We start from the raw sequence: 25,573 nt of genomic DNA, 5'->3' as shown, positions 1-25,573 counted from the left end.
CATGTACATAAAAAACAAAACAACTTACTCCCATTATTTGATTTTTTAGCATAGTAGCCTATTTGGATGATCACGAAAGGTGCTTATTGAGTGTCCTAAACATAGATTAGTAAAGATTACTCACTCCTAACAAGAAAATGTGCCCAGTTTTGAGAATTGAAATAGTTGCGTAAAAAAGTTTTGTCACGTCTCCGTGCTAAAATGTCCCTAAAATATTTGAAATAATTATTTATTTATTACGTAAATTACGTAAATATTACGTAAATTACTTATTTATTCGTAAATTTTCTCTAAAAATGTTTTTATCTGTCAAGGATTCAAAAAAAGAACTTACTAAAATAAGCCGTTTGTGGCTTCATTCAATTTCAAGGCGGCGAAGTATCTTTACTAATCTATGGTCCTAAATAAAAAGCAAGATAAAATGCAAGGATATTCATACTGTAGGAAATAGAGATTGCAAGTTGCAACCCTTATTAATATAAGAGATATCGACGAAAGACAAGAAAGTTACACGGAATTAAACTTAAAATAAATTGTAGATCGATTGTTATAAATGTTTGAAAATTTATAATTGGTTTAAAACAGGAACAAAAAGTTACATTTATTTTAAGTTTAAGAGTACGTACACATACGGAATATGTACCTAGAAATCTACATTTAATAGTTTTATAGAAAAGTCTAGTTATTATAATAAAAAAACATCCAGTACAAAGTTCTAGTACGAATAATCACACAAACATATTAGGCTTTGACAATCGCGCCACAATTTAAATAGACGCACGGTGTTTGAGCAGTTTCCGCCTGCCCATATATGGACATTTATTGAATACGCCTAGCTGATTGGCTAAAACATGATCGTCATTAAGTGAGTCACTTTTGAAGTAGTTATCAAACGCGAAGAAGCTCGAATTTAATAACAACGTTACGTTGAAAAGGCTGATATTTTTTATCTAGCGTTATCAAAGGAAAGTCACTTTATATATAACCACAGCATAGAAAATATATTCCGTAGTGCTGTCGCATAGGAGAACAGAGTTGCTAGTATTTGAAAAGTTGTCATCTTGGTTCATATCAGTGCAATAATATTATAGCTAAATTCGAGGAAATCTTGTTCGCATAAATTATTTAAAATTTTAAAAATAAATATTGGTGCAATATAGTTACATTCCAAATACCGTACTAATTTATTATAGTCGCCTACGTTTGAAAGACAGTGTATTGACTCATTCGGATAATTTTTGACACATGCGCTTATTGGTCGCCGAATAAAGTATAGCCAACTGTCCGAATCAGTGTCGTTCCGGTCGCCGCTGTCGTGGAGTCGGTGAAGTTAGTGGTGGAATTTTTACGTGTTTAACATCAAAAAATGGTAAGTGAAGTTAATAAATCAGAGTGTATATTTATCGTGATGTGAAATCCTTTTCGGGCGCGTCGTCAAATTTGTAAAGGACGTTGTAGAAATTGATCGAGTGCCATCGCGGCCGGCGCCGCCATTATCTGCAGAATCCTTTACCGAGTTCGCACGCCTTTTCGACAAAATAGGAGTCACCGTTCAGTGATTTTACGCCACGTGTTGTGTTTTATGCGACATATGCGGTGCGGGGGTCCGATGGATCCTGTGGAGTGGATGTGTGATTTAGGTTGGTGAGCCGGTGTTATATTTCACACATGTACGAATGGTTCTCCGATGCCATTTATGACGAACCGTAAAACGGGGTGTGTACGTGGGGTGGGTGGTAGCGGGATGCCCAAAAGTGGGATTCGTGATAAAGGAAGATGCCGGTGGCGTAGGGGGCATCGAACTCTGAATGCATCGCCGCGCAGTCGCACTCACATTCTACTGTTTGACCATATATGGTATAGCGAGCGGCCGCTGTAACACCACATCTTACGCCCATTTGAGCCTATTTCGGGGTGGTTCGCGTCGCCTTGCGGTGCTTTATCGCTTTTAAAAGCAAGGCTAATGATCTTGACAGTGTCAAGGCCTTATCACACCTATACAACCGTACTTATTACGAAAAATACTTTATCACTAGCGCGGTATGATTCATTTTCGTGCATAATATATCCTTATTTGGCACGTTATTGATTTATTTGACCGTTTTCGTAATGAGTCACGGTATGAGATGAATCACTTGCTCATTTCTAGGTAGTGACTTTCACTACAGATTGGTGTAGCAGCCTTGTAATCGCCATATGGTTAAAATGTCGATTTGCAAATAATTACGTTATGCGAAAATTTACTCTAGTAAATTTTGTGTATAGAATTCTCTTAACCAATTATTTTGACCATAATGCCCTCTGACTTGACCTTTTACTTGTAAACTAGTCTCATGACCTGCTTTGTTTATTTTTTCTGACCTTTTCTGAAGTTTAATAATATTTGTACAACTGTTAAATTTGTTTGTAAACAATAAAGTAACATTTTTACAATCTTAGTTAAACACATGGAACCACATTTAAATAATCAGTTTTGTTTATATTTTTTTTTCCTATTAGAACTTCACTCTATAATTTCAATTGATTATATGAAAGTGATATGCTGTAGTGTGGAGTATGCATTAGTAACATTAATCATTTAAGAATTTTTTTGGGCAGACATTGAACCTAGAACTTTGTATGTGTCATGATAGGTATGAATATTTAGTCAAAGAAGTCGTCAATTTAATAATAAAACTGAGGAATATAACTAATTTTCCTACATAAAATAAATTCAAATTTAAAATAATATGACTTAATATACCAATGAGGATGAATGTACAATTGCTACAATAATCCTACTTTCAGGATAATCATAGTAAATTTGTAGCTTTACTGTGGTGGTACGACCATACTCTGTTATAATGGTGATGTGACCTCCTACATGGTAATTCGAACGGTATGTTAGGGGTAGATTTTGAATTGATGGGTGTGTACGCAACCTTATTACTTTTCTATACCTCTGAAACAGTTTAAATGAAAGTGCTCTATCTTTTTATTAAAACTAGACATTTGTCCAAAATTTCATTGGACAAGTATTATTTTTTATAAAAAAATAAAAAATGAGTCTTCTGGAAATTAGTTTAACCCTTTATATCCCCGTGTGACATTACTGTAACAAACCAGATATATCCTAAGAAATCCTTAAACGTGCATTTTATTCCGTTTTACGTCAATGTATCACGTCAGTAACAAACCTCTCTATGCATTTTAGTGTATACTTCCTACATTAGACGGCGTTACATGTTTCAAAATTCGTACGAATTTTACTTCGCGCCAATTTGTGACATTTGTTAATGAGTGAAAGTTATAAATTGAGAAAAAAATAAAAAACGATACAAATTGCATATTTGTGCTGTGTTATTAGTAGGTAAGTTTATTACTTTTGTTTATTATTGTTAGTGATGCATAATATTTCGTAACTATTGAGTTATCCTCGAATTATTGTTTGTAACATTTCTGTAACATTGCGTGATAATGTTCCTTGAGTGCAGTACTTTGAATTTTATTTATTTTTTTGTCAGGATGGCTTCCCGAAGACTAGGTGATGAAGAAATTGAGCAATATCTTTTCAATTATGACGATAGTGAAGATGGTTTTGGTGATGACGACGACAGGGTTGCCGACCCTGATTTTATACCCAATCTTGAGTTACTCTTGGATGATGAAGCTGGTGAAGAGATTTCGGAAGTTGACATTGATAATATCATTGATTACTTAGAGCATATTGAAGACAATTCCCAACGCCTACCCACTGATTTAGCAAACCCTCAGCCCGGACCCTCAGTACGCCGTCAAGCTAGACCAAAATTGAATATACGCTGGAGACGGAAAAATTTAGAAGTGAATGAACAACAAACTCGTTTTATCGGTAATGAAACCTTACCATCAGAATTTTTAGAACTTGACACACCTATACAGTTATTCCTAAAATTATTTCTCCAAGAATTGTTTGAAGATATCACCAACCAAACCAATCTCTACATCGTTGAGAAAGATCCCAGCATGACTTTTAGGGTCACTATAACAGATATACAGCAATAGTATATATCATGTCTTTAGTGCAACTGCCCAGGGTAACCAAACATTGGAATGCCAATATAGGAACCCACTAGTTAGAGATAAAATGCCAGTAAACAAATTTGAAAAGATCAGACAATTTATCCATTTTAACGACAATACAAAAAATATCTCTCGCGACCATGCTAATCACGGCCGATTATTCAAGACTCGACCAATTGTGACAAAACTAAATGAAATATTTTTGAGTGTGCCTTTTGAAAATTACCTATGTGTTGATGAGCAAATTTGCTCCACCAAAGCCAGACAAAATTTGAAAAGGTATAATCCGAAAAAGCCTCATAAATGGGGATACAAAATATATGTATTGTGTGGCGTAAGCGGTTTCGCTTATAAGTTTGAACCCGAAACAGGGGCAGAAAATGTAACTGGACCTAATGAGCCAGACTTAGGAGCCTCATCGAATGTAGTCGTAAGGGTCGTAAAAGGTAAAACGTAAGGGTCCTGCCCAATACATTCCACCACCAGCTGTCCGACAGGATCAAGTGGGCTCTGGCCTATATGGGCTGAAAAGATGATCCGTTGCAAATACCCAAACTGTGCTGGTGTCTCACAAACTATTTGTGAAAAATGTGGTATAGCATTATGTTACAATAAACAGAACAACTATTTCAAGGCGTTCCATACATCTTGAGGAAGAGTATGATACAGTGTAACATATCTGTCACATACCCCTTTTTTCATTTTTCTGAATTTCTAATTAAAAAATTTAAAAATTAAAAAATACATGTATTTTTATTAACTTAAACCTATCATAAATCAAAGTATTTGAAAAAAAATATTTTGTTGAGTTATAAAGGGTTAAACGTTTTCAAAAATAGTTCTGACAGACTCAGCTATTATATTAATAATAAACTAAGAACATATAATATAAATTGCAATTATATTCAAACATACAGCCAATTTTTTCTGTACTCATATTATTATTATATAAATATACCTATATATAAATAGTAATATATTACAGAAATAATAATGATAGATATAACATAGGTGCAAAGGTATTAAGCTTAGCACTTCATACTACACTCCACATCATGGCTACAACCTAATGATTAGTAATAATAACATGAGTCATGGGCTAAGATTGTGCTAACTGTAGCTACAATAATTGACTTACAAGTACCAATGGTACCAATATTATAGGGGCAATTACTTTGATCACTAATAAGAACTAGATACACAATCAGCGACAAAAAAACGGCGCGACGAAAAGAGCACCCAAATAGACATTTGGGTGCACAAACCTGTCAAAGTGATAGCTTATGACAGCTAGCTTATGTCGTAAAAATTTATTGCTTTTGGTAAGCGGTTTTTAACACCTTGAAATAATAGTGATAAGGTTGATTTTGCATTAATTTTAGATTCTGTCGCTTAGAATTTTATAAACACGTTTGACGCCACTTTTGAAGTTCATTTTAGTATGGGATTGTGTATCTAGTTCTTATTTGTGATCGAAGGGCAATTACTATAAATGGGTTTATACTATTTATCTAGTATTAGTACAGTAATTTTATAGTAGGTAATACTATACGAACTATTCTAGTAGGGAATACTATTCCAACTATACCTACTATTCTGGTAGAAAATACTATTCCAAAATTTGTATTTAAAAAAATACTGACAATAATTGATAATTTTTTCAATTATCTGTAATGATATAGGCGACATGTCTGTCCTACCCTTTTCCACAAATAAATGATATAAAATTTATGTACTTCAGTCTAGTAGGACCGAAGCCTTCCCACTTCCTAAAATCACAACTCTTTTTTCCAAATCGGCAAAAAATCAAAATCAATATATCTTTATCTCACTAGTAAACTATGGAAAACTAGAAGAAGCAATTCTAAATAACCTTCTTACTATCGCGGTTCGTTTAAAATATAAATCAAATCTTAACATTAGTTAAGTACTCATTAGGCAAACATACATAGATCGAGAGACATACATATTCATTCCCGTCTACCCTCCGAGCAGGGGAGGAAGTGGGGTGAACGACCTCGCGACAACGGCGCTGACGTCACCGGCCCTAATGACTCAGGTGGGCGACCATGAACGGCCTGATGACATTCAGGTGCAATGAAACGATTGACTAGCTCTGTTTGAGTATGCGCAATATGAACTAGCTAGAAAAAGTAGTGATGGCATAGTGGTTGACTCGGCCTCGATGCGGGGTCCGAGTTTCGATACCCAGTCACGCACTAAATTTGTGTTTAGAAATTAATTATCACTTGTTTCAACGGTGAAAAAAAACATCGTGAGGAAACTTGCATACCTGAGATCTTTAAAAAAGGTCTCAGTGGTATGTAAAGTCTATCGATACGAACTTGGGCAGCGGGTGAATTCCGGCCTGATCATTCTCGTATACGACAGAGCGTATACGAGGTTAATCTTGGTTTCAGATAACAGATTACTGATTGTTATTAATGTAGATCTACAATAGATTCTCCTTCTTTAACTCGCAGACGTAAGGGTGCCTTCCACCAAAGTTATGCAAGGTAGATTAACAGTGTGCGAGGTCAAGGTAAGCTGAGCTAAGCGAATAAGATGTTCTATGAAAAAACTTAGCTACGTCGGTCGAGCTTAGGATAGCTCGCTTGCGTAGCCCCAATCCTCAGCTCGCATCCCAACATATGAAAACAACTTAGTTACAAGAGCTACACTAAGTAATGTATACATTGATTGATTCTCATTGTTTAAATAAGCATTTTTATATGCGAGCTAAGAATCGCGCGCGTTGTAGCTATAGCTTATAGTATATCTTACTCGCTTAGGTTACTTCATTTTCGCATACCGCTTGGCTACTTCGCACATCTCTATTGGAAAGACTTAGTTTATCAACTGTCAGTTTGAATTTGTAAGGCGAGTTTTGCATGCCACTCATTCCGACTGGTCGAATATGTTTGGAAATCGGCCACCGATATAATTTTCGTCACTGAACAACGTCACATTTCGTTTGATCATACGTCATCATTCTATTATAGTTGTTCCAATTTAAGAACGAACGTTTGTCGCGACTATTCTGTGAAAAAGAATGTACTCTGAAAACGTGTGGATTGTAGCGTTGTATTTAATAGAAAGATAGATATCTGTTAGGCAAATATATAATCATAATTAACAATTTCTATTAGGTATTACTATTTACTTGACCGAAGGGATTATTATAGCTTTTTGTTTTCGAAGTAACAAGAATTTTTATCCACCTTTGTTAGCCCTTATATATATCCAGTGTTGGACTTTGTGGATTTTCTGTAGTCACCAGCCTCAGCTGTATAGACAATTAGAATGTTAGTGTGGAATGTGGATTACGGATGACGAAATGTTGATAGGCGAAAAGACGCAGAAACTTGTGTAGTATTACACATTGCGTCATCCCTGGAATTGGGTGACTGCATTGCAATGGGAATTTGGATTCACGTAATTTGGTGGACATACAGCCGTTAGCCTAGATAAATTAGTAACTCTTGAAGACTGCTGTTCATCTTCCGGGTTTAAACCCTTAAACGCTTCCTACGCCATTGATGGTAAGCCTCCCTACCCAAATGCAGATTTCATTTTGGTTATTTAACAAATTTAAATAATATTTGCTGTATCGCAGGTTCTATAGAACCAAATCAGAATTCGTTCATCTAATAGATGTCTACGCGGCCAGGGATCGAAGCCGGAACCTTCGAAACACCATTGCGTCATTGTATTATACTAAATATTAAGCTGAGTCGACATATTTTCTCCTATCGTTAATCAACACGAGGGTGCACGTAACATGGGGTAGCGATCGAGATGGAGGGATGCCACCCTAACGAATACACCCCTTATCGGGAGTACTGCCAACGAATGGAAATTACATTGTTCATTTCATTTCTTGTTTTACGTGTGTTTGTCATTGATTCGGAAAACGATATGAGTACAGAAATGATACGAAAATATTTTGGAAGTTACATTTTTTAGAAGCGAGCTTATAACCGTTTAGCTAGTGTAGGTCGGTTAGTAATTTCTGTCCCACTTCTGGGCGGGTCTCCTCTTAATGAAAGAGCGGATAAGCTAAAGTCTGGCGCGCTTGCCAAATGCCAATTTGTAAAGTTCGGGATCCTTTTAAAAAATATCAACTCTTACGATCTGCATCTCCCTCAATATGGTTTCTTTAACCACCATAACGCGTGATAATTTGACACGCAGTGAGTTCTGAGTTCCTGTTCCCGGCTAGAGAGATGAGTGATACATTTTTCTTTATACAGTTACATCCATTTTGAATATAGACTAGAGAAAAGTACATTTTGTTTTGAGTAAAAGAGACAAAATTTTCTTGGGCTTTAAATCTTTTTTATAGTAATCCGGTGCCCTGGGTAAAAATATTCCGAATTCCATAGCATTCAGCCTGAATAGAAAGTACAATGAAAGATTGCGCACATAACTCAAATTCCAATAAAAATGCCTACGACACAGATCGACGTGAAAGGATTTTCTATTTAATGTACTTTGTACTGTCCTATCTTCGGACTTTTTATAGTAGCAAGCAAGCATGTAGTCCACCTTTTTTATAATATGAGTGTAGCAGACGAAGATGCACTCCACCTGATGGTAAGTGGCTACTGCCGTCCATCTGTAATCCTATACAACTTTATTCTACCGAAGGTCCGCCACAGATGCCTTGCATGCTACCCCTAGACTAAGTTGGAGAGCCTCGAATGTCTCCTTTACCACACCCTTCAAACCGAAACATAACAGCACTTCACACTGCTGTTATAAGGCAAAAATAGTTGAGATGGGGTACCGTCTGAATCGAAGTAAATGTGCAATTTCAAACTAAAACTGTAATTTCAATTTTTTTGAGACATTAACAATTTTTACACAGTACAAAAATATAATAAAAATATCTTTAAAAAAATCTGTACAATTATTTTGAAAAGTTATTTTTTTACTCGAAAAATATCTAAAGCAAGTAAAAACTAAAAGAACTAAATAGTAAATATGTATTACGCGTGAGGCGATGATTGTCCTAAATACATTGAACCTAATATCTTGTACACTATATGATTCCTAATCACTGTCGTAATTATATCTTCATCAGAATTTAACGGCTAATTTATTATGACGCGTAGGTATTAATTAATTCCTTCGCACAGATGCTTCGCTCAGATACACATGATTTGATGTCAAGATTTATTTAGCTGGCGTTCAAAATTTCAGTGGATATTTAATTTAGTTTGCAGTGTAACGTAGTGGTTAAATAAATAAATTAAATAAACGCTTTCTACACTCACGGCCCCACACTAGGATTCCCTGTGTCGTGGGTGCCATGGGCACACACATAGACAAATACACAAACACCCAGACCCAGACCCAGAAACTGAAATCTAAATTCATCATTTAGATATCTGTCTGACCGGGGATCGAACCCGGGACCCTTTGCGCGTCAGACCGGTATGGTGGCCGGTCCGCCACGCGAGTCGTCGTCGGTTGAAATTAGATCTTAATCGGGGTCCGATGTTCTTAACCCAGTCACGCATGTTAATAAATTGTCACTTGCTAAGTAACTGCGAAGAAAAATATGGTGAAGAAACTTACTTATCGTTTTGAAGATGGTAGAACTCTCTGTGTCTCTGTTCAACTCCGGTGGCATCACCGCCGCCCCTGTTTCTGTCTAATAGACATACTTTCCTAGGATTGCCAGCTTTAGTCCTCAGGGGTAGTGTCGCATCTATGGCCGACATCAGGTAGGAATCTAATCTTATTGATTACAAATGTCAATATGCGGCAGTAGTCCCTTAACATCTAGTGGACTGCATGTTCGTCTGCTTCTCCTCTATTATAAAAAAAATATTTATGAGTATTTATACATGGTATTGCCATAAAGGTACGTATTCTGGTCACACTATAAGTCATGTGTAGAATGTTACGGTTGATTGAAAAATCGATATTCTACGTTTCAAGGGTAATAAGGTTAAGGACGATTGTTATCGTTTTAAGGGCGTATGTTCGTTTTAAGGGCGTATCTTTTTTCTTTATGGTATTAAAATTAAAAATAAATTAATTAATGTGGCCTACATTATGTCAACTGCCTTATCGGACTCTTTATAATGTAGGGGAACCAAACGAGCATATTCAGTCCATCTGATTGAACTTAATATAGAACATGTTCTACCTGATGCTCATCACGACCCGCGTGGCGGAGCGGCCACCATACCGGTCTGACGCGCAAAGGGTCCCGGGTTCGATCCCCGGCCAGACATATCTAAATGATGAATTTAGATTTCTGTTTCTGGGTCTGGGTGTTTGTGTATTTGTCTATGTGTGTGTCCATGGCACCCACGACACCGGGACACGACACGGGTATCCTAGTGTGGGGCTGTGAGTTTAGAAAGCGTTTATATGCATTGCCGCTCCTGAGTGTTATTATGGACACTTCATCATTTCATCGGCACTTTATCGGCATCCATACCCACCGAAATGTAAAAATACTTCTCGCTAGAAATGAGTGTGGCCTGTTACCTCCCCGGTCGAACCATACTGGCTCTTCCCCCTTTCAATTACAAATAATTACGCCTAAATTTCCCGTAAATTATTCTAATACTAATGTCTGACATACTCAATCTTGCTTAGTTCTCACATATAGTACATATTACAACAATAAAACAGCATTCACAGTGTATTACAGTGAATCGGTTTATCTGAAGACCACTAATCGTTCGAGTAGCAGATATAGATACGTATTTATCGGTGGTGTTGATAATAAAATAGCTTTGTGTAGGCGTGGGCGCTTTGGCGTGCATTGTACAGTCTAATACGCTCTTTATATTTATATCAGTGATGATATGAACCGTAAACGTTACCGAAACTATCGGATATCCGAAATAAAAATCTATACGTAACCGAATTCGATATAAAAAAATATATATATGCGGCGGAGTCTGTAGACATTGGCCGCGCGTGTTCCTTTGAAAATGAAGTTTATTTACTTTATAATTGTGAAAAACTATTTTCTATACTATATATAATATTATAAAGAGGAAATCTTTGTTTGTTTGTTTGATTGTTTGATTGTAATGAATAGGCTCAAAAACTACTGGACCGATTTTAAAAAATCTTTCACCATTCGAAAGCTACATTATCCACGAGTAACATAGGCTATATTTTATATGAAATATATTTGATAAATAGATGTTGAGGCCGTACAAAGTTTGCCGGGTCAGCTAGTCTGTAAATAAAACTATTCAAAAATTACTGTGTAATCCGAAATAATTCCATTTTTACGTAATTCCGTATTCGAAACCGCCAAATTTCATACATCACTATTCGTATCCAAAACTCACGGAGCGTTTTTTTTCGCTTGGGCACGAAGCCGCAACAGACGTAGAAATATGATAAGCTTTAAAGCAACCAAAACTCTATCCAAATTGGATCGGTAGGTTCTGAGAAAATTTGAGATATATATCGCGTTCCACCGTGTTTTGGCATCTACGTATCCACACAAAACTGGTCTCGTGAATTAAAATGAAACCAGCTATTCGGCGTCCACGCGCGAAAGAAAAACCCTCCATGAGATTTTACTTTTCAAATTGCGCTTAAATATGCGCTGTATTAAGGTGATGGCGTCATGACACTAGACATTTAAAAAGCATCCAAAAGTCCTTAGTAACAAAATCCCGACGTGGAACCGTAGAAAGCATCTCACAGTAGCGCAAAAGTATTGATCGTGCACCAAACGTAGGAACTTTACGATTCCTAATGTAAACTTTCTGCAATGCAGTTAAATCTATGCACAGTGTCTATGTTGCGGGTGGTTGTATGTTTATGTTTGTGCAATTTTCCTAATGCATTTTAATCCCCTTTAAAGTGTTTTAGATGGAAGTGTATTGCTTACTAGTTCAGCCCGTGACTGAAATGGAACATAACTAAAATGACATTTAAAAAATATTAAAAGCCCTGTATACTTTCAAATAAATTAATGTGGAATGCACTTGACTTCGCGTGGATTTTAAGAGACAGAATTAAACCCCATTTCGTGCTTAAGGGTAGATTTTATAAAGAGGGTACAATAGTATAGTGATATATATTTTTTTATAATATAGGAGTAGCAGACGAGCATGCAGTCCACCTGATGGTAAGTGGCTACTGCCGCCCATGGACATCTGTAATCAACCCCAGATAGGATTAGATATTCCTACCTGAGGTCGGCCACAGATGCGCCGCTACCCCTGAGGACTAAGCTGGAACGCCTCGGAAAAGTCTGTCGCCCTTACCACACCCTTCAAACCGGAATACATCAGCGCCTAACACTGTTGTTATTAGGTAGAAATAGGAGTGGCGGTGGTGCCGCTGGAGTCGAACCACAAAAGGTTCTACCACCTTCAATGGTTCAATGATATGCTTTATGTACGAGTATATTAACTTGTGGACCAATCATCATCATGATTGTGCCTACAATAACTCGGCATTTTCATACCATATTGTACTCAATCAAATTACCTAGCCAAAATCATGATATCCATACAAATATTTAAGATTTAAAAGTTGAGCTTTATTACGCTTTCGCCGCTAAATTTATGTATTGATTTTATTGAAATTGTTTATATATTCAATTGTTTATTTCTTTGTTTGCTACACTCAACTAAATAACCGATTGTAATTAAATTTCGTATACACGTTGTTAGGGATTCGAAAAAAGACATAGAGTACGATTCATCCTGAAAAAGGTACCGTTCCCGTGAGATAGATAAAAACCTCTGCGGGCGCTACGAATAAATGCTAGTCTATACTTCTATACTAATATTATAAAGAGGAAAACTTTGTTTGTTTGGTTGTAATGAATAGGCTCAAAAACTACTGGACCGATTTTAAAAAATCTTTCACCATTCGAAAGCTACATTATCCACGAGTAACATAGGCTATATTTTATATGAAATATATTTGATAAATAGATGTTGAGGCCGTACAAAGTTTGCCGGGTCAGCTAGTCTGTAAATAAAACTATTCAAAAATTACTGTGTAATCCGAAATAATTCCATTTTTACGTAATTCCGTATTCGAAACCGCCAAATTTCATACATCACTATTCGTATCCAAAACTCACGGAGCGTTTTTTTTCGCTTGGGCACGAAGCCGCAACAGACGTAGAAATATGATAAGCTTTAAAGCAACCAAAACTCTATCCAAATTGGATCGGTAGGTTCTGAGAAAATTTGAGATATATATCGCGTTCCACCGTGTTTTGGCATCTACGTATCCACACAAAACTGGTCTCGTGAATTAAAATGAAACCAGCTATTCGGCGTCCACGCGCGAAAGAAAAACCCTCCATGAGATTTTACTTTTCAAATTGCGCTTAAATATGCGCTGTATTAAGGTGATGGCGTCATGACACTAGACATTTAAAAAGCATCCAAAAGTCCTTAGTAACAAAATCCCGACGTGGAACCGTAGAAAGCATCTCACAGTAGCGCAAAAGTATTGATCGTGCACCAAACGTAGGAACTTTACGATTCCTAATGTAAACTTTCTGCAATGCAGTTAAATCTATGCACAGTGTCTATGTTGCGGGTGGTTGTATGTTTATGTTTGTGCAATTTTCCTAATGCATTTTAATCCCCTTTAAAGTGTTTTAGATGGAAGTGTATTGCTTACTAGTTCAGCCCGTGACTGAAATGGAACATAACTAAAATGACATTTAAAAAATATTAAAAGCCCTGTATACTTTCAAATAAATTAATGTGGAATGCACTTGACTTCGCGTGGATTTTAAGAGACAGAATTAAACCCCATTTCGTGCTTAAGGGTAGATTTTATAAAGAGGGTACAATAGTATAGTGATATATATTTTTTTATAATATAGGAGTAGCAGACGAGCATGCAGTCCACCTGATGGTAAGTGGCTACTGCCGCCCATGGACATCTGTAATCAACCCCAGATAGGATTAGATATTCCTACCTGAGGTCGGCCACAGATGCGCCGCTACCCCTGAGGACTAAGCTGGAACGCCTCGGAAAAGTCTGTCGCCCTTACCACACCCTTCAAACCGGAATACATCAGCGCCTAACACTGTTGTTATTAGGTAGAAATAGGAGTGGCGGTGGTGCCGCTGGAGTCGAACCACAAAAGGTTCTACCACCTTCAATGGTTCAATGATATGCTTTATGTACGAGTATATTAACTTGTGGACCAATCATCATCATGATTGTGCCTACAATAACTCGGCATTTTCATACCATATTGTACTCAATCAAATTACCTAGCCAAAATCATGATATCCATACAAATATTTAAGATTTAAAAGTTGAGCTTTATTACGCTTTCGCCGCTAAATTTATGTATTGATTTTATTGAAATTGTTTATATATTCAATTGTTTATTTCTTTGTTTGCTACACTCAACTAAATAACCGATTGTAATTAAATTTCGTATACACGTTGTTAGGGATTCGAAAAAAGACATAGAGTACGATTCATCCTGAAAAAGGTACCGTTCCCGTGAGATAGATAAAAACCTCTGCGGGCGCTACGAATAAATGCTAGTCTATACTTCTATACTAATATTATAAAGAGGAAAACTTTGTTTGTTTGGTTGTAATGAATAGGCTCAAAAACTACTGGACCGATTTTAAAAATTCTTTCACCATTCAAAAGCTACATTATCTACGAGTAACAAAGGCTATATTTTACATGAAATATATTTGATAAATAAATTTTGAGGTGGTACAAAGTTTGCCGGGTCAGCTAGTTATAGATATGTTTAGAGCATCCAATACATTCATGTAACGAGGAACAACATGTGCATACGTTGATGCAGTCGGATCTATTATTAGAGTTGCGGCCAATGTCTCGTTCGGATCTATTTCGGTGACGCCACGCGGGAGATGTTACGATGTGGGGTGTTTCTCACCTTTGGTAGCTGAAGTTGTTACTTTCGTCGAAGTTACGGATCTTTTAGAGCAGTCCGAAGTTTACTTTAACCCCAGATGAAACTTCTGATAGGCTTAATAAAAACTCGATAAATTTAAACGAATCTAATTCAGACGGGATTGAGAAAGTTTCGCCGATGGATTTACTTCTAAATTATATTTTTCTGAAGTACCTTAGAATTTTAAAAGTAGATTTTAAGTTTCAAAAGGTAAATGGATTATATTCGTGAATCCTGGCTGAAACAAACATTAATTCGAAAAACTAAATATTCAAACTTTGGTAGAACTTCGGATTTCGTATGAGTAATGTAATGTTTATGTCAAGCTAGCAGGGAGGACTTTTTATAGCATAGGTCTGTTCTGTGTAATCTGAAATATAAGAAGCCCAATCGGGGCGCCCATCATAAGCCCTCACACACAACCATTGTATCGATCGATCGTTGTTGCAATAATGATCGACGTTAACCGGATTGGATTCTACCATTGACCGATGACGTCGATTAGCCTGTCTATGGCTTTGCCTTTATATAGTTATCCACATTTTCCCTTTTAAAGGCTCCTAATAATCTATCAATCAACACTTGACTGGCATGGTGGACTGTGGCATGAAGTCTTATACTACATGACAGCGTAAGCTTTCCTCGCGCTGAAAAGACTCGTGCTCTACAATAGAACAGTTATGTTGTCTACGATTTATACATTATACCCTCTTCGTAAACTTAAAATATTCCAAGACACTCGTTAGTGTCTTGGAATATTTTAATACGTATACTGGAAACGATCTCCAGCTGAAAGCTACATTTGTAGGCGTTGCGCAACTGTCCCCGGAGCTTTATTGAATGCGAGCCAACTCGGAAATACACGCTCACATGTGTAGCTGTGTTTGTAGACTTTCTCCGTGTCTCGCTGCTCGGTTCGCTGTTGGATGCTGGGTCAGTGGTTCTCAATATTTTCGTGTTGATCATGGTTTTTTTTTAAGGACCTGTGGTTGTTTTTTTTTTGGCTATAGCTTTATGTTTTTTGGAATGTGGTTGACAATCTTTTTGTCTTGGGTTGATTAGTCAAATTAGCAGGTTCGACGAAGGTACAACCGCCATATTCTTTGTCTTATAACAGCAGTAGTGCTTCTGTGTTCTGGTTTGAAGAATGTTTAAAACACACATTTACACAAGAAGTTCGAATTTAGCTTTCAAAAATCTAAATAAAGTTACATTCCTTAGCCATCTGTCATTTTGAAATCACTTTAATTTCTATTTATTCCTAAAGATGACAAAACGAAATATTAAAACGTTAGTAACCGCACTGTCTTTCATATTTCATTAATCATATTTACCCTCGAGGAGGAAGAGGGGAGGAGGTTGAGTACCGGTGGATTTATACTAGAAAACAGGACTAAATGTTGTCCGGTCTGTGCCGGTTTATTGAATTAATTTGCGAAGCTTTTTACAGGTTTAGTTAGGGTTTTCTAATTGTACCTAAACCATGTAGGTAGGTTGAACATAAAGCAAAAAAAACAAGGTAGTCTCTTGAAGAAACTTCTAAAATTGTTCTCTCTAAAAGCAAACGAGAATCAATCCATCTGATGAAATGGCATGGAAGCGGCTACTGCTGCCCATGGATAGTAATGCATGGACTGCTTAAAATATAGTCGATGTCATACTCAAAATTTAGACGTATTCAATGATACCTCATATGTTAAAATCCTTCGAGCCGTTTCGAACTGTAGGGCGTTCCAAAGAATGCGAATAACATATGCACGTACAAAAGTACGCTCGAAAAACATTCCCTTCGTAGCCTGATAAAACGTAGTGGACAATAATTGGAAACTTCATTAAATTATTTATATCGAGCATTTATGTTTTTTATTTTAAAATAGCTATTTACATTTCTAATTATGTCTTCTGATAATGATTATCAATCGATGACCCGCGTGGCGCAGCGGTCAACATTCCAGTCTGACTCACGCGGGGTTCCGGGTTCGATATCCGGTCAGACAAAATTTAAACGATGAGATTTTTATTCTTATTTTGGGTATTAATGTGTTTTGTCTGTAGTGGAACTAAAACTTTATTTTTATATTCATAAAATTTTAAAATAAAACTTTAAATAAATACATTAATTACACACAAATGTTTTAATTATACTCTATTAGTAATATCATATACATGTAATACTATTAGTAATACAATTCTCGTGTCACAATGTTAGTTACTGTACTCCTCTGAAACGGCTTTACCGATTTTCACCAAATTTTATATGCATATTCGGTAGGGCTGAGAATCGGCTTCTATCTATTTTTCATACCCCTAATTGATAAGGGTTGTTCACCTTTAACATTTTTTTATTTATATGGCAACACCACGTTTGCCGGGTGAGCTAGTATTATAGATATTTAATAACAAAATATATATTTAAAAAAATAACATACCTACAACAGTACAGGTAATTTTAACTGATTATTGATTTTCAAGCGAATTATGTTTTTTTAAGTTTATCAACAAAATTGTTTTTGATTCAAGTCGTGACCCGTGATGATAAATGTTGATAAGAGCGAATTCCTTAACAAATTGAGTCATGGATGCCTAAGAGTTGCGATTGTGTTCTTAATGCTATGTGAAAGGGATGCCCTCATTAATAGGTCGAGAATTTAATGGGAATGTCGGTATTTCAAAATACCTTACCTTTAGAAGTTTTAGAGATATACTTCACAGACTTTAGCCTGAATCTTGTGTAGTAAAACTCCGGTGGCACCACCGCCACGCCTATTTCTGCCTGATAACAATAATGTTTGGGCTGTGGTGTCCTGGTTTGAAATATGGTAAGGCAGATGTCTCTGTAGTATTCCAATTCTGAAAATTTCGAGACTGAATTTAAAAAGTCCGGGAATTACGAAGATTTTTTAAGATCTCTAAAAACTAAATTAAATTACTTTAGTTTTGACTATTGCGGGACATTTGTTTAACTTAATTTTTCTACCGAGACTTATATTGTAATGTAAGCATATTTGGCCATTATAATTTAATTATAAATATTGATTATTGAGTTAATTTTAGTAAATTTAGTTAAAAATATCGATGTTTCAATTCTCAAAATAACTTATTTAAAAAGATGAATATTTTTCATTACCTTCCTGCAAACGCTTAAAAAATTTATTCACTGACATACGAAAAGTACCTATTCACGGATGATCGATTTTCAATATGTTACGTAAAACAATACAGTAGCGATTGTTATTAAACGACACATAAGACACATGGGTATTAGATTATGTGTCTATTATTGTTACAGTTTTCCTATCAACGCCTCGTGTCGGATTACTGGTTTATGGCTTATGATTGTAAAATGAAATTTAATAGTGCGCGTTTAAATCAGTATTTTTCTATGAAGCTTAATTTTTTACAAAAAAAAGCGAACTATATCAAATTCAAATGTTTTTCTTCTATTCATAAACGTTAATTTTAAAGGCTTTGTTTACTTTTTCCGGTAGAAAATTCAAAAATGCCTAATTTTGACGATCTTTTTCTCGACCACTTGTCGTTTAAATTGTGGGAGTGACAAAGACTATATTTTAAGAAGACGGGTTTTTGGTTTTATAATAATTCAAGTTATAATTCTCATTCCTATATGTTGGCATTCCTATTCTAGACCAGCCTTATATGTATGTGCTGTTAATTTGTTTTCTATATTACTAACGTGTAATCTTCGTTGTTACAGGCGTCAGGCGTAACAGTATCGGACGCATGCAAAACAACGTACGAGGAGATCAAAAAGGACAAGAAGCACCGCTACGTGGTATTCTACATACGGGACGAGAAACAGATCGACGTGGAGACGGTCGGCGAGAGGAACGCCGAGTACGATCAGTTCCTTGAGGACCTGCAGAAGGGCGGCACCGGGGAGTGCAGGTAACGATAACCTTGGAATAAGTTTACCTTAGGGGCTATCCATTAATCACGTGATGTTTTTTTTGGCATTTTTTGACCCAACCTTGGTCATACGTGGTGAGGTTTAAGACTACCCCCTCCCCCTCCCCCCTATATCACGTGTATTTTTTCGTACCTGCAATGAATCTATTTTTTTATTTATCAAAAAATACTGGTATAAGTATCATCTAATTTTATGATAGAAAATTAAAGACGTCCAGAGGTAGACAGAAAGGTTGCAGTTTGTTTTTGACTGACATAAAAATAATGAACGAAATGCGAAAAAGTTTTTTGTACTAGTTCATGAACATTATTTAATGTACAATATTTTCAGACCACGGATTAGCAAGACTTTCTTCAACACCAATAACTGGATAAGCATCTTGCAAGTAAAAAATAAATACATGTAACGCCGCTTTTCGGTTGAGTATCGCGCGCTTGCCGAAAAAATAAGTACACGTGATATATTACTTCACCCCTTGTGATATTTCGTGATTTTTTATGGACTCCCCCCCCCCCCCTTCGAGCCTCACATGATTATTGGACAGCCCCTTACCATCCAAATTGTAATTTTAGTAATATTATGGGAGGGATTTTTTATACTCAAGTTGTAAGTAAGACAAGTATGTAGACGAACTGGATGGAAAGTGGCTACTGCTGTCCATGGAAATTTGTAATGATCACCAGATTAAAGTCCTACCCCGAGGTTTGTCATAGATGCGTTGCGTCAGAAGCGAGTTTGAACTCAGATAAGTATGTCCCCCTTACTTCCAGAACACAGAAGTTTAAAAGTTAAAACTGCTGTAAAAATAAGTAAATAACAGGTGTCTATTTCCAGCAGCAGCTTACCATCACGTAGACTGCATTCTCGTTTTGCTACTTCGATATAATAAAAAGAAAACAGTAACCCACCCAGGCTTCGTTCTGTTCTTCCAAAAGTATAAGTACCTAGTATGGATTAATTTGAAGTTTGCATTTTACATTGCTATCATAACGCTGATAATATGAGAATAGTGTATATTGAAACAAAACATGCATTTATAGTTTTTCATACATCCTACCAGCCTTTAGCAAACTTTTGACAAACTATTTTCATCTGATTTCCAGATATGGCCTCTTCGACTTTGAATACACGCACCAGTGCCAAGGCACGTCGGAGGCGAGCAAGAAACAGAAGCTGTTCCTCATGTCGTGGTGCCCCGACACCGCTAAGGTCAAGAAGAAGATGTTGTACTCTAGGTGAGAGAAATATACCATTTGTCTTTTAATATGTAGTGTAGTGACGTAATAAAGTGAGGTGGACAGTGGCCAAAAACCTCGCTTCTGTTTAAGGCATAATAAAATAAAAGAGGTATAAATGGGACAGAAAGGTTTTTAAAAACACAAATGTGTAATTTTTTGCTCATTACGTTTTTTTTTTTAATTAATGATCTACCTGTTTAGTCATCCTGAAAATGGATGAAGAAAGAATTGCGAAATTTATGGTTTGGTAGAAGTAACTACTCGTACATACATATATCATAAATTGGCGAATACAAAACAGTTCATACTTTTTCTTTTTTAAATGATCGAATTTCGATTACTTTGCGAATAGTAGTATATATAAATTTATAGGAATTACATTTTAATACAAATAGAAGGTAACATACATTGAGACGCCTCATATTATAGGTACTGGCCATAAAATAATCTCGTATGAAATTATAGTGGTCTTTTAATCACATTCCATTGCCTTGTGTTTAATGGAATCTATTATGCTCAAAATTAGCCCTTTTTCTAACACAATGTAGTGATTTTATTTATACAATTTGAAATTTCAATTCCAATACTGTCGTACCGTGCTTAGCTACACATTAAAAAGTAGGAAAACGCCAGAAATACCACTCGAGCAATTTCGCATAAAACTCTTAATTGTCAAACACAACGTTAGACATTGAGGTTCATTCCTATGAAGTCACGAATATAAACAGTTGGTCAGAAATAGATGCGTTTTATCGATCACGCGAGTATGCCAACGGTGACGATTATCGATGTGTAATGAATGAAAAATGTCGGTATTGATTGAATGATGAATGTGATTGACGCCTACGGTGAATATTAGTGATGTTATAGCGATGATTGTAATCGTAAATTAGTGCTTGATTTAATCACGCTATTAATAATGGTACTGGGAAAATTGGCATTGCATTGGAAGAGTATGTATTTGATGATGATAATAAAAACAAGATAAATGTAATTCTTGGCGGATTTTCCCAATTGAGGTTGTGTTTATATTCAGTATTAGTGTAAAAAAAGTATTGTAACTGACAACTGGTAGTCAGTGCATATTCAAAACACCTATAGAGCCTCCCAGGACGTTTAACAATTACTATTTTAGTATTTAATGATAATATCATTAACCAAAATTTAAAAGCCACTATCGGTCGACTCGGTCAGTCACTCGACTGACTTAGTCAAGTTGGTTGGGAGACTGTTGCTCACAATTAAATTTGTCATATTTACACAAGCTGCGATACTAAGCGTGTTTTGAAACACATGAAAACCGGACTATTGCTGATGTCAAATTATCTTAAATACTAGAATAATTGGTCAATTGAAAGTTAAACCCGCACCTGGAGGGTTCTGTACAACGAAAATTTTCTTTCTTTTTTAATTTCTATTTACCATTATATATATTTATAGCAGCCATTAAAAAACACACATTGTGAAAATTTGAACCTTCTACCTCTAACGGTTCAAAAGTTAGTTGGAAAATATATCAAATATAAGTTTGTTGTATGGGGGACCCCTTTTTGTAGTCAACTCTTTTTTATTTTTAGTATTTGTTGTTATAGTAGCCATTGTTATGCATCCTTTGTAAAAAATTCAAGTGTCTATCTATTACGGTTCCGGAGATAGAGCAATGTGACAGACGGACAGACAGCAAAGACTTAGTAATAGAGTTCCATTTTTACCGTTTGGGTAGGGAACCCAAAAAATGTTAATAAGTTCTTCAATGAAACATTGTACTTATGAAACTGTTATCTCCCCAGCTCCTTCGACGCGTTGAAGAAGTCGCTCGTGGGCGTCCAGAAATACATCCAGGCGACCGACCTCTCGGAGGCTTCGCAGGAGGCTGTCGAGGAGAAACTGCGCGCCACCGACCGCCAATAAACAGCATTTAACCCCCACGCCTCGACCGACTGTGCGCCGAACTGTACACAGCTAACCCGCAACCACCTACCCTTAAAAGCTCAAAGAAAAGTATTAAAATGACAATCAAACGGACGCAGTGTTCAGTTTGTTACGCGGGTATAAGAATTGTGTAACGGCGCGGCGCACACAGATTCGCATGGGTTCTTTTTATATTATCATTTTGTCCTTAAGCTTTCTCTAATGCAGTCGACTACAACGGAGCGGTCAGGATCTTGTACAGATTAGAGCGTTGCTGTATAGTGGTCTGCGACACTATAGCGATAAGGGATCTTTATGTAATAATTTAAATTATACTAATTATTATATATATTTTTCCTATAAAAGTAACTAAAGAGTAAGTTAAGCTCAAACTAAATTAATACAGTACGCGTGAGCGTGTATTTTTTTTTATGATACAGGAAGCGAGCGCCGGTCGGCTTTTGTACTATTTAGATGTAATGATGTACGTTTTTATACGCATAGTTTGATTTGAGATTCAACTTGCTACGTTGCAATAGCTTGTACCCCGGCCGTGCTCCGCGGCCGGTCGGATAAGTATTTTGTAACCAATTTATCCAGAAATACACTCGATATAAGTGAACATTGCTCGTTTTTATTTTTCTATACCTATTTCTACCTATGTTTACCATTGTTAAGCCATTATTGTCCCAAAACTGGACATACGCCGTCTTTCAAGTATTGTTCGTGCCAAACTGCTAGTCCGCTCTGACGTCGCGAGGAGGTGTAGTCATACAATTTGCTATGGCGTCGCGTTTCATTTCTATATTCAGAGCGGACTAGCAGTTTTACTCGGACTGTACTTGAGTTATACTGGCCAAGTGCAGATTGATGGACATTACATATATCTCTGAGAACTATTTATTTACAAAAAAGACAAAATCAATTACCGAGAAAATATTTCTCGTATTTTAAAAAGTACATTCATACGATGGTCATTATCAATATCAAGGAAACAAACACTACACTGCATTTATCTTATCATTGTAATATAAATACCAAGTTATGATGCATAAAAACAATTACGTAATATTTTAATATCAGCAAATCGGCGTCGAATACTACATATTTTACGATCTCTAAGTAGTTTAGTTCATAATCGGCTCTATCTGTAGTTCAGTTAATAATGTGCATATTTGCAAAAAATGTACTTTACGCTGTAGATAGTTTGTCTTTTGGAGCGGGTTTTAATCTTTGAGGCATTTTAAAGTCATTTAACCGTCCCGTAAAACTTAAGTTGAAATAAGAATCTAAACCTATGTCAATGCCGCAAATTTTCTCCAATCACCAAGGGTTGACTGGTAGAGAATGCCATTAGCCATTAGGCATTAAGTCTGCCCTGTTGTAATATAACTTTGTGTTACTTTTATAACAAATAAATACTGAAAAGTGGCTACTGTGAATGAGGTTTGCGTATTTCGCTATCTATTTATCACGAGTCCTCTGTATAATAAATTTCAAAACTATGTTTCGTACGCTAAACCACCTAACGTTCTAGTAGATGATTATTGATTAAATTACTAAAGCGTATTTTCGCAAATGTGCGCCTTCATCTAGAGCAGTGTTTCCCAGCCTTTTTCAGTCCACGGACCCTTCGGGAATCGAACACAGTTTTCACGGACCCCCTTAATAAAATAAACAGCAAAAAACGGATTAGGTATTTATTTTAGTTATTACTAGAGATGGGCAAAGAACCCGGTTTAAACCCTGTGCAGGGTTTAAACCCAATAAATACCCGTTTATTTCCTCCCACTGGGTATTTATTTGGGTGTTTATAAAATGAGTTAAAAAAATCTACACAAAGCTTTTAAAATAGTTCAAATGTTTATTTAATAGATATACTATAGGTTTTTACTGTATATCTAATGTTTTTACATTTTTAAATATTACATTTTTAGGGGTTCATCTATTTTTATTACCTTTTTAATTATTATTTGTTTGACGAAACAAATATCGCACAACTAAAACAAATAAGTATACCTCTCGTATACTATTGCACAGGTGGTGTGGGAATATGGGCATATAATGTAAAATGTAATTCTTACGTATCTTAATATCTTAATAATTATAGCTTTAAGAAAAAAAATACAAACATTATTTTATAGAAAAATTTAAGTGCTACAACTTTGGTCCAAGGTATTTTTCGATAAAATTTACCGTTTTCGAGAAAAATCCAGAAACCCGAAAATTTTGATTTCTGACCCCTAATAAGTGCCAACACACACATCGATGAGGACTTTTGGAACCTTACTTGTGATGGTAAACCCAAGGTATCTACGGAAATTTAGCTTTATGTTATTTGATTACTATTTTTATGTCTAAATTGACCGGACTATAAAAACTCTTCTACCAAAATGTTTCAATGTAATTTTCTGTAAATTAAGTACAAAAAAGTTCCCAAAGTTTAATCTATTATTGTTATTATCTTTGTTATTTTTGGTTTAACGACAAAAAGTTATAGAACTAAAATTATAGATAAATCAATTTGAAACCATAATTGTTCTTACTAAATTTCTGTGCGACAAATAGTTTGCCTGGTAGAGCGTAAAAACGCTTTGTGCCCCTTTTTTCAAGATGGCGGTCGAGGGACAACAGTTGGGACTCCACAAATTAGGATTTAACTGTACACTAAGCCCTTTACACTAATCATTGACATCTATAAAATATAATTGGGTCTTCGAAAATTGCAACCCAAATGTAACACATCCGAATGGACTATAACAGCGTAGTTAAATGAAATATGAGCTTTTAGAGTGCATATTTAGTGAATTGTTTACAATATTATTTTAAAAATGATATTACACGAAGAAAATAAAAATATGAATGACAATAGTTTACACCCGCTGTTTGGGTGTTTATTTGGGTTTAAACCCTATTTCACCCAAAATACCCGGTTTAAACCCTTATCCACCCATTGGGTTTAAACCCTCTGCCCATCTCTAGTTATTACAGATACATTTTTTTACAGGAGAGCCAAAATATTTTATAGATTAATAATATTGTTATACATCATTGGATGCATCTTTTTTTTTTTTTTTTTTAATATCTTGTGCTTAGATCACATTTTTTTAATAAAACTGGTTTACTGATTTTTCGTTTTGCGGCCTTTTTGCACTTAATGAGCGATTTATGTATGGTCCAGAGATGACACCGCGGACCCCCATACATATACTCGCGGACCACAGGTTGGGAAACGCGGATCTAGTCATTCTTATTAAATAAGCAATCAATTATAGTTATTTTTTAGAAGCTGGATGCAGCAGAATCATCCTTCCAGGACTGATAAGGATGAAATAAAACAAATAATTGAACATTTATTAAAACTTTATTCTTTGTAAACAGTATGGAACTATCACAATGAAATATCAACTACGGAACTATGAAACAGCAATTCATTTTAGAGACAGACAGTATTTAAGAAACGTTTTCTACTAAATTAATTTAATTTTTTGTATGTGCTGTAAAATTTTATTTCCACTTTGACTATAAATTTGTGCTAAATAC

General features: G+C 35.8%; 1 protein-coding gene across 1 annotated transcript; it reads left to right on the top strand.

The window, feature by feature from the left end:
* The first annotated feature begins 933 nt into the window (after positions 1 to 933).
* tsr (Cofilin/actin-depolymerizing factor homolog tsr) lies at positions 934 to 22,652 on the top strand. The gene is made up of 4 exons (XM_073077877.1): positions 934 to 1,369; positions 18,669 to 18,859; positions 19,985 to 20,116; positions 21,910 to 22,652. The coding sequence occupies exons 1-4, from the start codon at positions 1,367 to 1,369 to the stop codon at positions 22,028 to 22,030; spliced, it is 447 nt and encodes a 148-aa protein (XP_072933978.1). The 5' UTR covers positions 934 to 1,366; the 3' UTR covers positions 22,031 to 22,652.
* The last annotated feature ends 2,921 nt before the right edge of the window (positions 22,653 to 25,573 follow it).

Source organism: Epargyreus clarus, unplaced genomic scaffold (genome assembly GCF_041222505.1).
Source record: "Epargyreus clarus isolate Ecla_fem2 unplaced genomic scaffold, WU_Ecla_fem_2.2 ptg000011l, whole genome shotgun sequence".
In the NCBI taxonomy this organism is placed as follows: Eukaryota; Metazoa; Arthropoda; class Insecta; order Lepidoptera; family Hesperiidae; genus Epargyreus; species Epargyreus clarus.
The sequence above is the reverse complement of the archived record's forward strand: the minus strand, read 5'-3'. Positions and strand labels throughout refer to the sequence as shown.